Here is a 13,432-nt window from a genome sequence, read left to right as displayed (position 1 = left end):
TGTGTTCTCCAAGGCTGGTCACTCACTGTGTTTGTCTCATATTCTGAAAGTGAAGATAGATGTTCTTACACTTACTTTTTACTGTTAGTAAGAAAAGTAGGACATAATCAGGAGAGTTGATATCCACACACTATCCTCACTCCAAAAAAACAAACAAACAAGACTTCAGAATAGTCAGTTTGTTGATTGCTTTGTTAGCAGGATTATGAATCAACTGGGCCGATTTTTGTGGAACTATGGAGAGGTGTGACATGGGCCACGGAAGAACCCTTTCACTTTCACTTCCATTGTGTGACGTGACATTATATAAACCTACAGTTTGAATGATGTATATTCATATTATTTATATGAATAGTGTTTTATTTAAACAACTGACATGTGATAATCTGTGATTAGTATAGGCCTGACTGTAATCATCTCTGGCTGGTTAATGAGGTGAAGTTGACTGGTAGGTGAGTGTGGAACTGGGACAGATAAAGTTTGATTACTGTACACAGACACCTGATACGTAGAACGATGACAGAAATAAAAAAAAAACACACACACTCACAATCCCAGACCCCAGACAGAGAGCAGCAAAATGAGTGTGTGGAGAGTTGTGGGTGTGGCCCTGGTTTTATTCTTCGAGGCTCAAGGTAAGAACTGCACCTCAGTTTTTGTGTTTATGTGTGAGGACAGATGTTGTTACTGTCATTACTATTGTGAGCAATATATACACAGTGACTGTGTATTGACATATGTAAGAATATGTGTAAGAAATATTTAAGTTGTGCATTATAAGCATTATAATCAAAACATATTCATCTTAGTGTATTTACTTTGTGTAAGATGCACCCGGCCCTAGAACAACGTAAGTTGAAATTGAATTGCCAATATGCTGAGGGCGTCCAATGTTACATAAAGAGTCGGCAATCACACAATTTAAAAACTGACTAAATAGAATACGCATGTTTACTGTGATTAATCATGATTCAATTATGTTTGTAGTGTAGTTGATGTGGTATTATAAACATAAAACTGAACAATTGCACTGCAGGGCAAATGTAGAGTAAAGACTGGAAATTAACTTCAGTAAGCCAGCCGTTCCAAACGGAATGCCAGCTCTCACTGGAAAATGGACCACATCAGACTTCACTGCGCAAGAGATTGCTGTGTTTATGTGTTTACCGAGACTTGGCTAAATAGAAACATCACCAATATTATAATCCAGCCAGCATGGATATCAGTGGGAGGGTAGGGAGAGGCGATGTGAATGTGTATGTAAACAAATGTGGGTGCCAGGATATTCAGGTGGTTTTCCAACTTATGACATACTGAGCCTTCTATGTACTGCAGGAGTTGGAAAGGAAAGGAACATAACACACATGTCTTTATTTAGACTGACTTAAAGAAGTCTCACATGTCAACACCCCTCCCCCACGTAGGCAATTCTGATCTGCTGACCATGTTATTGCCTGCCGAGAAATCAATGGTGAAACAGGCAAAACCAGTCCTCAGGGAAGTTAGGGCCCACAGGATGCCAGCTCCACTGTTTTGAATCAACACAGTGGGATGTGCTGAATATCATATGTCTATGACATTTAATCGTAAACAAAAATCACATTTGTGAAGTCACGGTTTGGTTAATTTTTGGTATAGCATGCCTGTATGTACTGCTAAACCTAAAATTCACTGACAATATTGCTGATGCAGAATGCGAATAGTATTTTGAAAAGGTGTCAAATGTTTTTTTTCTATGCATATCTATATTAATGTTGAGCATGTGTGGGATGTATAGTTTTAGTTTCACTTTCTGTTTCTGTGGATTTCAGTTTCTGCCGTTCCACTTGCAGTTCTTATGTTGTCATATACATAATGTGTTAACATTTCTGAGCCCACCAATAGCAAAAACTTACATACATACATACATGCATATAGGTATGCATACATACATACAAACATACTGTAAGGTTTACTTTGACACATGTGCTTGCTCTATTGGATTCCATTGTGTAGCCATTTTTCACTTAAAGATGGCATAGAGTGGAAAACTGTTTTTACCACAGCTTTGTTGAATAAGGAGAGTTCAGTGCATGGGCACAAAGCTAATGTGAACCAGAAACAAGGTTGTTTCCTCCTTCATGTGCAAATCTCGGACTTTGACAAAAACAAAGAACAAAGACAGACTGACGCAAATGAAGACTGTGACATAAACCATCCCTCTGATCACCCTCCACATGTTACATTACCCCTTCAAGTTGGAGATTCAGGAAGAAGTTACTGGAGCCTTGTGCAAGGCAGCCAATCAGCTTACAGCTCTCTTAATTATTCATGTGGGTGCCAGGCTTGTGCAAAATTCCAGAATTGATTTGAATCTTGGCTCTTAAATTCCAATTTAATTCTTGAATTTCACTTGCATTTCAATTGAGGTAGCAAACAGGAAGCAGAATTGCAATTTGAATTGTGCACAACCCTGGTGGGTGCCACAGAAGCATGATGGGTTGTTTTAAATAAAATAAAATGGGCTTGTAAAATAGCATCTAAGCATATTTTCTGACAGCTGCATACCTTCTATGTATGTAACATCAGAGAAGAAGGTGAAAATACTCCGTTCATCCATTCTATGGCTTAAGCAATTTTATGCAATATGGCGTGAGTGAGTGGGTTGGTAAAATATATGCCCACGACTTTGGTTTGGCCATAGGCACAAGTCCGGAGGCAGAGTGTGGGTGTGGGTATAGCCTTTACCAACACCACGATCACAAGTGCCATGTTCCACGTACAACTATAGTCAAATTTATATACATCAAATTGTTTATGTTTATGATTTTTTAGCGAATGCGTTTGTCCAAAGCGATTTACAATGGCATCAATAAACACTAGACATTAAAGTTAACAGTTTAAACTAAAGTCATACAGCCTAAATAAATAAATGCAATTTAACAGAATAATAAAAACAAACTAATTCGTTAAATAGTAGGTAATCTGATCAGTCTTTAGATGCTTCATAAAGATACCAAAATTATCGCTAGAACAAAGAGCAGAAGTAAAATAATTTCACTGATGAGAAATCACAGAAGAAAAGAGTCTTGAGTGTACCCTTACCCTACAGTCACATTAGCTGTACAACAGACCATGAAAACATTTAACTGCAGACCAGATTGTCATTTTGAGTGTGTTTAGCCAGTTTGCCTGAAACCTGCCTTAAGGCTGTTTCACCTTAATAATGTTACCTGTCTGTGAACATCTCTTGACACCATTGTTTAATGCTCTGAATTTCTCTCTTTCAGCTGTGTCAGCGCAGTTAGACGGTAAGATGCCTAAGTCACTGCCTGTCTGTTTGATGGACCCACAGACTTTTCAATCTGGATGGAGTTGACATGACTTTCTCAGACTATAAGATCAGTGGTCCATTTTTCAGACAACCCCCCTCTCCTCTCTCTCTCCCCCCTCCCTCAGTTTGTGGGCAAGCTCCCCTCAACACCCGCATAGGGGGTGGGCAGGACGCTCGGGCGGGAGCATGGCCATGGCAGGTCAGCCTACACCACGGTGACCACTCCTGTGGGGGGTCCCTCATCGCCAAGGACTGGGTGATTACTGCTGCACACTGCTTTCTCAGGTGAGCGTCCTAGTGTGTGACTTCAAGGAGTAGAAACACAAACTAAAATGCTAGATTTAATTCTAATGACTGAAATGCTAGGTATAATTCTGTTCTGAGACAGGGATTCTGTTCTGAGACTGGGATTCTGTTCATGTTGCACAGCACTTGTAATAGATAGTTATTTTAAAATCTTTTTCACACATTACTCCATGTTCCACAGCTAAGAATGACATTAATGACACATTGAGTCTGTTAAGAGGTGCAAACAGTCTAATAGCATAGCCCTGTAGCCACCTGGCTGCACTAGCCACTAGCAAAATAACTCAAGCTCTGGTTTGGTACGGAGCTGCAACAAACAATAGTTTATTTTTCCTATGAACCGGAGCGGGCGTGACATTCTACCATTCAGAGAGAAGCACGCTTAAAGCATGAGTCAATCATTGCCATGAGTAAACAAAACAAGTAAATTAGCAAAAAGTCTTGTTGCTACCATGGGACCACTGTCAAATCATTATCTCCAGTATGCATATCATTAACTCTTGTTTATGCATGCAACACCCTCTGTTGATGACGCATCCTTTGTTCCATTCAAAACTGGTGGAAATGTGGGCTGGTTCACTGGGCGGGACTAAGTTCGGAATGGCACCCAGGCTAAGAACATATAACTCAACACCCCCACTTGTTCTCATCATCTTAAGCCATGTACAATGTCATCACCAATATTTAGTTCCCAAACAGAAAACCTTTGAACTTTAGAATTTTAATTTTTGATATAGATTTTGTCAAAATGTCTGCCACCATGTCTTCTGTTGGGCAGTACACAATATGTATTCTTCCCTCACTGACAGCATCACGGATAAAGTGATATTTCACATCAATGTGCTTAGATCTTGATCTATTCACTGGATTTCTACTCCGTGCAATGGCCCCCTGATTATCACCATACATCGTGGTGCAAGTGTAAACACTACTGTCCATGCCATTTAGCAGTTGAGTCAGGTACATGCTTTCCTGAGTAGTGTTTGCTAGACCACTGTATTCAGCTTCGCAGGTTGACAGTGCCACTGTCGGCTGTTTCTTAGACTTCCATGAAATAGCAGGGCCTTGTTCTGTCAGGCTGAAACAGTATCCTGAAGTGCTATGCCTATCTTCTACAGAAGATGCCCAGTCAGAATCACTGAATGCTATTAGACTTAAAGTCTTGTCTGTTTTCTTGAAACACAGCTCATAGTCAGCCGTACCTTTTAGGTATCTCAGAACATGTTTAGCAGCTACTAAGCCATGTGTTTTAGGCTTTGCAAGGGTTTGTGACAGTTTACTAACTATCCAGCTAATGTCTGGTCTGGTACAGGTCATTGCATAGATCAAGCATCCAACAAGTTCACGGTATTCTTTGGGGTTCTCAATCTCATTATTGTTTTCTTCCTCATTTCTATTACACTCCACTTTTAACTCACATGGGGTAGCTTTTGGTTTACAGTTTGACATTCCAAACCTTTCAAGCATTTTGAGAATGTACCTTTTCTGATTCATTTTAATTTCTCCCTCTTTTTGCTCAAACTGAATCCCCAAAAAATAAGATATTTTCCCTAGATCCTTCATGTTAAATTTGGACTTCATTATTTCTTTAAAGCTGTTGAGCTGATCCTCACTGCTTGCTGCAATTATCAAATCATCTACCCAGATGATCACTATGATTGTCTCATTTTCAATCTGCTTTCTATACACACAGTGATCAGACTGATTTCTCTCAAAGTTGTTTTGTTCCAAACGATCATTTAAAAGTTCGTACCAGTTTCTTCCAGACTGTTTTAAGCCATACAGAGATTTCCTCAACTTGCATACTAACTTGTTTCCTGTGTCAGATGTCTCTTCAAAACCCTCTGGTTGTTCTAAGTATATGTCTTCCTCTATTGGAGCATGTAAATATGCTGTTTTTACGTCCATCTGATGAACCAAGAAGTTGTTCTGAGCGGCTATTTGCATTAATGCCCGTACTGAGGTGAGATTTGCTGTAGGAGCAAATGTCTCATGGTAGTCTATGCCTTCAGTTTGGTTGTATCCCTTTGCAACATACCTAGCCTTGAAGATTTTTCCTGTTTCTTTCTTTAAGGGCATATACCCATCTTCCCCCTACTGTCTTTCTGCCTTCTGGTAGAGTTGTCAATTCAAATGTGTCATTTTCTTTAAGTGAGTCCATCTCTTCCTTCATAGCATGTTCCCATCCGGGAGCCTCAGGTGACATAAGGGCCTCTCTATAGGTTTGGGGGACTCCACACACTGCCCTGTAACAATAATCAACACTCACATTGGTTACATCACCTTTGGAGTATGTCAGGTAATCTTGTAAGTACTTTGGGGCTCTCTTCTCTTTTCGAGTGGTAATGTTTTTGACTAGCCGTGGCTGTTGGACCTGTACTGTTTTTGTTGTCTTCTCTGTCTACTTTTTCCACAGTTCCATCATGTTCTGACACCTCTGTATTATCTGTATCAATACTCTCCATGTTTCCATCTAGGACCTGGTTCTCTGTGCTTTCCTCACTTTGTGGAGCATCATCACTGTTCTCACTATTATGTGTCCTGTCTCTGTAACCTTGGATTTCTAAATCATCTTCATCGGTTTGTGTCTGTTGTTCTGCACTGCTCTTCCTAATGAATTTCACCAATCTATGTTTTGACACCTTTCCTGTCTGTGGATTGTATACCAGATAAGCTGGGCTATTTTTACTATATCCCACAAATATTCCCTTCTCACATCTAGGGTCCAATTTCTTATGATTGTGTTTGTACGCATAGCATTCTGATCCAAAAACCCACATTTTAGAAAGGTTTGGCTTTCTTCCTGTCAACATGAAGTATGGAGTATTCTTAATTCTGTCATTATAGCATCTGTTTCGGATGTGAGTTGCAGTTTGAACAGCATAAGGCCACAGAACTTTTGGTAATCCCTTCTCAATTAACAGACACCTTCCCATTTCAAAGATGGTTCGCCATTGTCTCTCAGCTGTACCATTTTGATGAGGAGAGTACGGAGATGATGTGTCATGTCTTATACCCTTTTCTCGTAAAAGTGACTGAAATGCATTGCCTGTGTATTCTGTGCCATTGTCTGATCTTATGCATTTGACTCTACCGTATGGTGCACTGTCTGCAAGGAACTTCTCTGTCGCTAGAGTAGTGTCACTCTTGTTCTTAAGGAAGTAAACAGATACTGCCCCTGAAAAATCATCTGTGAATTAAATTGCGTACTTATAGCCATCTTGAGAAGTTGGTTCAATGGGACCTGCTAAGTCAGTGTGTACCAACTCTAGGGCCTCACCAGCTTTTGTGTCGCTATTTCTGCTGTTGATGAACTTTCCCTCAGTACAAACATTACAGTCTAGTTTGGTATTACCTGTGATTTCCATACCCTCTACCACTTCAGGTAACTTCAACACATCACTAACATTACAATGTCCCATGATCTCATGCCATGTTTTAACATCACAAGTTAGACTCACTTTGTCCCTGGACATCATATCAGTAACTGATGCATCAACACATTGTTTGTTGTTATTTACCGTTTTCAGATAGTACAGTCTCTCATGCTCTTCTATGCGGAACACAGCTCCATCCTTGCTTATCAGTTCATTCTGTCCTTCCTGGAAGATCACCTTGGCCCCATCTGTTGTAGCAGCCTGAACGGAGATTATGCTCTGTGGGTATGATGGTATGAACAAGGCCTTCTTTAGAGTGATCCTGACACATTTCCCTTCCACGTCCAGCAGCAACACCTCTGCGTCACCCCGCTTTAATGCTACGTTGTTCATCCTGGCTCCATCCGCCAGCTCCATGTAGTGTGACTTTGGGTCGAAACTCTCATCAAATTTCGTGAAATCGTTCTTCTCCGTTAAGATGTGGGATGTTGCTCCGCAGTCTACCATTAGTCCATTTCTCCTGATATTGTCTGGTAGAAATGTTTGGCTGACTTTGAACACAAATGTTTGTACTTTCTCCTCTTGTTTTTCTGCAGCCTGCTTTGCTTCATCTTTGTGCCCGTCCTTTCTCCTGCGGCATGTCTCGTCAGTGTGTGTTGAACTTTTATGGTAGCTGCACCACTTAGGTACGCCTTTTTGGCGGCAATCGCGGGCTATATGACCGCGGTTTCCACATCTGTAGCAGGTCATGGATGCTATGTGCACTTTCATCACATTGTCAGATTTGTGTTTATCATCACATTTTTCTGTCTCTTCATAGCTTCTTAGTTTGCTTTTGAACTGGGTGAAAGTCAATTCTTCACTACTCTGTGTAGTATGGATAGCGAAAGGTTTGTAGGAATCTGGCAGTCCCTTTAGAATCATAGCTATTATCAGTCCATCACTTATTACTTCTTTTGTGTTTCTTAGGGAAGTCGCTTTCTCGGCTCGGATAATGTAGTCTGTTATCGTCTCGTCACACTCCTTCTTTAACAAAGTCAGTTCAGTGTATAGGGCGATAATTCTAGGCTTACCCTGACTGGCGTAGTGACTTCGAAGTATTTGCAGAGCTTTCCTGCCGTCATCAGTCGCCTCTCGCATTACCAGCGACAGGCTTTTATCGTCAAGAAACTGGATTAGTTCTGCGTAGCACTCCTCATTCTTTTCCTTGTCTATATCCCCGGTAGACAGTATTGTTTCTTTTAAACCCATTATTCTCAGATGACCAAGAAATTTTACTTCCCATAGTTCATAGTTATTTTCGTCTCCGTCTAAGACTAGCCTCTGCCATCTTCCTCCTGTAGCATTGGCGCGCCTGGGCCCATAACCTGTTAAGGTTTCATTTCTATCCGCCATGATGTTCAATATATTGTTGTCATCCATCCATTAAAGAACAATTCAAGTATATCTTCTTTATATTATTTATTTGTTGGTTTAGCCTACATCTCATAGCACTGGCATAACATCAGTACCCGAGGGAGCGGTAACACATTCACAGTAAGAAGTTCTTACATTCACTTAACTCAAGTCAAAATAAAAGTCCCATTTGTTCACACATGCGCACAACGAACTCTTGCACATTTTGGCATACAACAGGCAGTAGCATAATATAAAATACAAAATAATAATAAGCAACATTTCATAATATACATTTTTATGATTAATGAGAACATATAACTCAACAATTAGGAATGTTCATTCTATGATAGAGTTTTGTAGTTACTGTTGTATCCACATAGTGTTTTTGGCGGAGTCTTTCATGTGCCGGATAATATTTCTCGCTGGGCTGCAACCTGCGTGCGCTTTACAGCGCTAATCAGACAGGAGATTAATGATCAGGGCACAGCGTTTTGAATTGCCAGAGGGAATCAAGCGCAGTTTTCAGACTGGCCGAGAATGCAGCTCAGTTTGAAGTGTGAAATGTCATTTATGTTATACGCGTCACAAGTTGGGTAACACAATTTGTTTTAATGTTAACATCTCAAGTAGCCTACCAGTAACATCTTGTTGGATATCTAGCTTTTCCTTTTAACATCTAACATAACTAACACAATGTTCAGTAAAAGGAACAGGGCCTGTGCCAGCCAGATCCCTACAACTGAGAAAGGTGGGATGGCACCGCCCCAAGTTAGCGAAGATGAAATAGTTACAACGGTGAGAGATTTTTTGAACGGTCATCTCAGGATGGAGGAGACCAAGAATAGGATTGAAATGAAATATGGCATTGTGAATGATGATGATAATCTGTGGCCTATGTCCGATTTGCAGCGAGCATGGGGGAAAATGCAACGTCTATCCGATAGAAATAAGCTGCCATTGTCTTTAGTCATTTTGAATCAAGCCATGCTTAGGCGCGAGGCTGCCGAGAAGAAGGAGGCGGCAGAAAGGGTTGATGCGCTCAAGAGAGAATTGTCTGAGCTTAAGGCTGAAATATCTGCTTTAGCAGAGAAGGAGAAGTCGCTAAAGGTGGACAAGGCTCAGGATGAAATAAGGAGTGCCCAATGTGCGAGATCTGAGCCGATGCCAACTTGTTTAAATGAACAAATTCTGCCGGTTACAAACCACATCCAATCTGTTTGTGATGTTGAAGGCGAGGAAATTATCTTTAACAAGATACAACATGTGACCACTTCTGTTGAGCCTGCTAAAATGTGGATTGGGCAAGCATGTCAGACGCTGCCTAAAATGGATAGCCTGGGTTTTACTGCAGCTGTTTGTGCAGAGGTTGGCAGGGTGCTGGGCACCCAATGGTCGTCCCATGGTTTTCATCACCCACAATCCTTTACAGGAGTTGAGAGAATTAATCATTTTTTGAAGGAAAGTTATGATAAAGGCCAACAGGAAGGTTTTCCTTGGTTTGTGCCATTGCCACCGGTCGTGTGCAGTGTGAGTCCTACCAACAACAAAGAGACAGGGCTTGGCCCGCTTGAAGTCGTGACTGGAAAACCTATGTCTGCACTTGTTTTGTGTACTGCGATTGTACATTTGGGATCAGATGCTTTGAGTGCATATTGTTCTGAATTGGCTGAAACATTCAAAACAGCAGGCCATCAGTTGACAATGGAGTGTCACAAGCATCTTGACGGGGGACACTCCCTACCTGGCCATTGGGCGATGATTAACGACCCACTCAGAGTAGTCTTTGAAGCTCATTGGGAAGGGCCATTCCACACGTTGTTAGTAACTGATGCAGTCTCAGACGACCATGGCTAAACCTTGAGTCCTGTCCTAGAAATTACATGATGCTGAACCTTAGGCTATTTGATGAAATGATATGACCCTTTTATAATTTGATAGATTCTTGTTTTCAACTTAATTTGCATGTTTTTTTTCCAATTTTCTGTGAGCATTAGTATACTGCCGCTCTTTTTTGTTTGTCATTTCAGAAACTACTGTCCGTGACCACAACCCCCAAACAGCCGTTTGATGACGACACCAGCAGTGATCATAACGACATGGGAGTGACCCCAGGATGCACAGAGTGGATGACAACCGTGATCCTGACAATGATGGCTTTCATATCAGACGTCCTCCCACTGCCAGACCACAACCAGATGTTGGATGTCAAGATGGGCATGAATGGGACTATATTTGTTTGCGGGAAACATGCATACCCATGTTTGCCCTCAAACAGGGAAGGGAGTTGTTATGCCGCTCCGACCCAACATTTCTTAACGAATACAGAGTTACCTTCTGTTATGGACAAGATTGCCAATGATGCTATAGAAGCCCTATCCGCAATTAATGAAGGATTATATGCCATTCACAAAGTAGCCTTACAGAACAATATGGCTCTGGACATTATACTGGCGGATAAGGGTAGCACATGTGAAATTCTGACACAAGAATGTTGTTTATTGGGAATCATTCAGATTTTAATGGCAACCTTTGTTCCTACTCTGTCCATTTATACAATTTTCAGGATTTGAATATCAGTTACCTGATTGACATTAAGTTGATAACTGAAAACTCAGTAAAATATGAGTAGAAAGGATGCAAGTTGCCCCTCTGGCTTGTGGAATGCAAGTGCTGCTGCAATTTGCAGGGTAGTAGGTGAATTTTTACCTCATTTGTTTTTTCCCTCTGCAATTGGTAAAATCAGAGGTTGTTTTACAAATAGGTTTTTCGCGCCTACCAATGAGTTCAGGAACTTGGCATCCTAATTGTAAAAGACTCTACAATATAGAAATATTTTTGGTATTTTTGTAACTTCTTACATTTGAGATTCTGATTTACTTTACCACTACACTAAAGGAAAGGTTTGATTGATAACAATCTAAGCCTTGTTTGAGTTGTTTTATCGTTTGGCGATTATAAACATTTTTAGAGAGATTTTGAGAGAGATTTTCTTGACCACTACACTATAGGAACGATTTGATTGTTTACGATCTAAGAAACATTTTTAGTTTTTCTTGACCACTACACTACAGGAAATGTTTGATTGTTAACAATCTTAAGTGTTATTTTAAATTGTTTGATGATTTTTATTTGTTTGTATTTGCCTTTATTGTGATCATATATGTAGTTGATTTATGATCAGACGGGGGGATTGTTAGATTTTAGTGGTTTTCTGTATATCATTCTTTTGGTTATTTGTTTAATACTACAGAAACTGCGGGGACAGGATGTTTATTGTAAGCAGACAGAATGTTGTCACCTTACAATAGCAAATGGTGTACCTAACTAATTGTTCCCCCACAAGACATCTTAATTGAATAAGGCTATATCACTGCCTGTTTCCCCCCCCTCCAATTTGACCCCAGACGTGAATGTATATTCTGGTATTATAATTATCCAGGAGTTTCCCAGATATTTGCTTCAGTTCATTACCTTGGTTTCACCTTGCAACACTGTGCTGTGCTGTGCGTACAACAGGGTTACTAGAACTCTGTTGTTACATCCAGAATAAAGAACTATTCTTTCGCAAGCCAGCCTCAAGTTTTACCTGCTCTTAACTACACTGGAATCTACTCGATCAACTGTGTCTCCATTTGGGATTAAGGAGACAATTTCAATAGCATTCTTCACATTCTATATATGAGTATAGCACCTGCATTCAGTCTGCAGTTGCTCACCACAAACTGCAAAAACTAGAACCCACCCTCATGACATCAACACATCTCTGATTCGCTGAATCTTCTGTAGCAGTGGTAAAGAACTTTTTGATATGTTTGCTTTATGCTGTAGGATAGACTGATGACTCATGCACAGAAAACACTTCATGTTGATTGTGTGTGCTACAATGACGACCTGTCAAATGTATGCCAACATGGTTTATTAAAAAAAACCCATCATAGTCATTTATTTAGTCAGATTATGTTCATTTTAATAATGAAAAGGAAGGAAACTTAAACTGCATTCAATGCAAACATTGCAATACAATGCAAACAAAATTCTGCGTTATTTCGCATCACGTGAGTCACGTCAGGTAGACTGCAGCCGGTGTGTCCGGGGAAGTCTGCTGTCTTTTCTGGCTCCTGACACCGGCAGATCTCGTTGACGTATAAAGTCAGGCACAGTCCCGAATGAGCCTACTGACTCTAGATCAGTGTTTCTCAAGTGCGCAAGCCAGGCTTGGAATTTCACCATTCTGGGGGCAAGGCCACTTGGCCTTCAGTTGGGCATATTTGGTGGGGGGCACAAAGGCCACATGTCAGGGCACCAAGGCCAAAGTTAACTGTACAGTAGTAGGCAATAAAAGTGATCAAAGTTGTATTTAGCCTATTCACTGCTGTAGACCTGCATCACTGTATGAAACATTACAAAAACATGAAACATGACATATTACATATAACTGTAAATCATCTGATCATCTAATATTTACAGATATCTAGGCTATATTTAACATTTATTTTATATTTGGCCTGTTATGAAATCATGTATTGAACAATTTAAGCACAGCTCGGCTTTAAGAAACTCAAATAGCCTAGATGCATGCTTAGCATTTTGTGATCATTAAGGCTACTTTCACAAGCTCTTAGTCAGCTGTCCTCTGATTTACCGATATCAAGGCGACATTTGTAATATTTATTTTGTATTTGGCCCGTTATGAAATAATGTGGAACAATTTAAACACAGTGTAAAAATGTGGAGACATCCATGTATATTGAAATTTACTGCAAATTCAAAACGGGATTACTCTGGAACGGCTAACTGTACAGGGGACTGCTTTACACCTTTGTGGTCGGTACGGTCTGCTGTTTATTTTGATATATGGTTTGTCATGTGTTAAACGAGGGGTTCGTGAAGTATTCCACCGAGATAAATGGGTAGGGAGATGGGCGCAAAACCTTCAGTAGAATTTATGATTAAATTGAATGATATTATTTACTTTTCTCGCGAACCGTTCACCACAGAAATTAGCGGCTAACATCGTTTAAAAGCTGAGAAAAAGCTC

At 40.4% G+C, this 13,432-nt stretch overlaps 1 protein-coding gene across 2 annotated transcripts; it reads left to right on the top strand.

The window, feature by feature from the left end:
* The first annotated feature begins 552 nt into the window (after positions 1 to 552).
* Positions 553 to 11,966, top strand: LOC143137710 (serine protease 33-like). Of its 2 annotated transcripts, none has more exons than XM_076298001.1 (4): positions 553 to 635; positions 3,270 to 3,290; positions 3,439 to 3,598; positions 10,422 to 11,966. In XM_076298001.1, the coding sequence occupies exons 1-4, from the start codon at positions 581 to 583 to the stop codon at positions 10,435 to 10,437; spliced, it is 252 nt and encodes an 83-aa protein (XP_076154116.1). In that variant the 5' UTR covers positions 553 to 580; the 3' UTR covers positions 10,438 to 11,966. The 2 variants fall into 2 exon arrangements, with proteins under 2 accessions (XP_076154116.1, XP_076154115.1); XM_076298000.1 differs by having other exon boundaries at positions 5,795 to 11,966.
* The last annotated feature ends 1,466 nt before the right edge of the window (positions 11,967 to 13,432 follow it).

The sequence above is a fragment of the Alosa pseudoharengus genome, unplaced genomic scaffold (genome assembly GCF_046254945.1).
Source record: "Alosa pseudoharengus isolate Yale_2024_CS ecotype anadromous, Long Island Sound unplaced genomic scaffold, YU_APseudo_1.1 YU_APseudo_1.1_scf_21, whole genome shotgun sequence".
Lineage (NCBI taxonomy): Eukaryota > Metazoa > Chordata > Actinopteri > Clupeiformes > Clupeidae > Alosa > Alosa pseudoharengus.
This window is presented reverse-complemented; position numbering and strand designations above follow the sequence as displayed.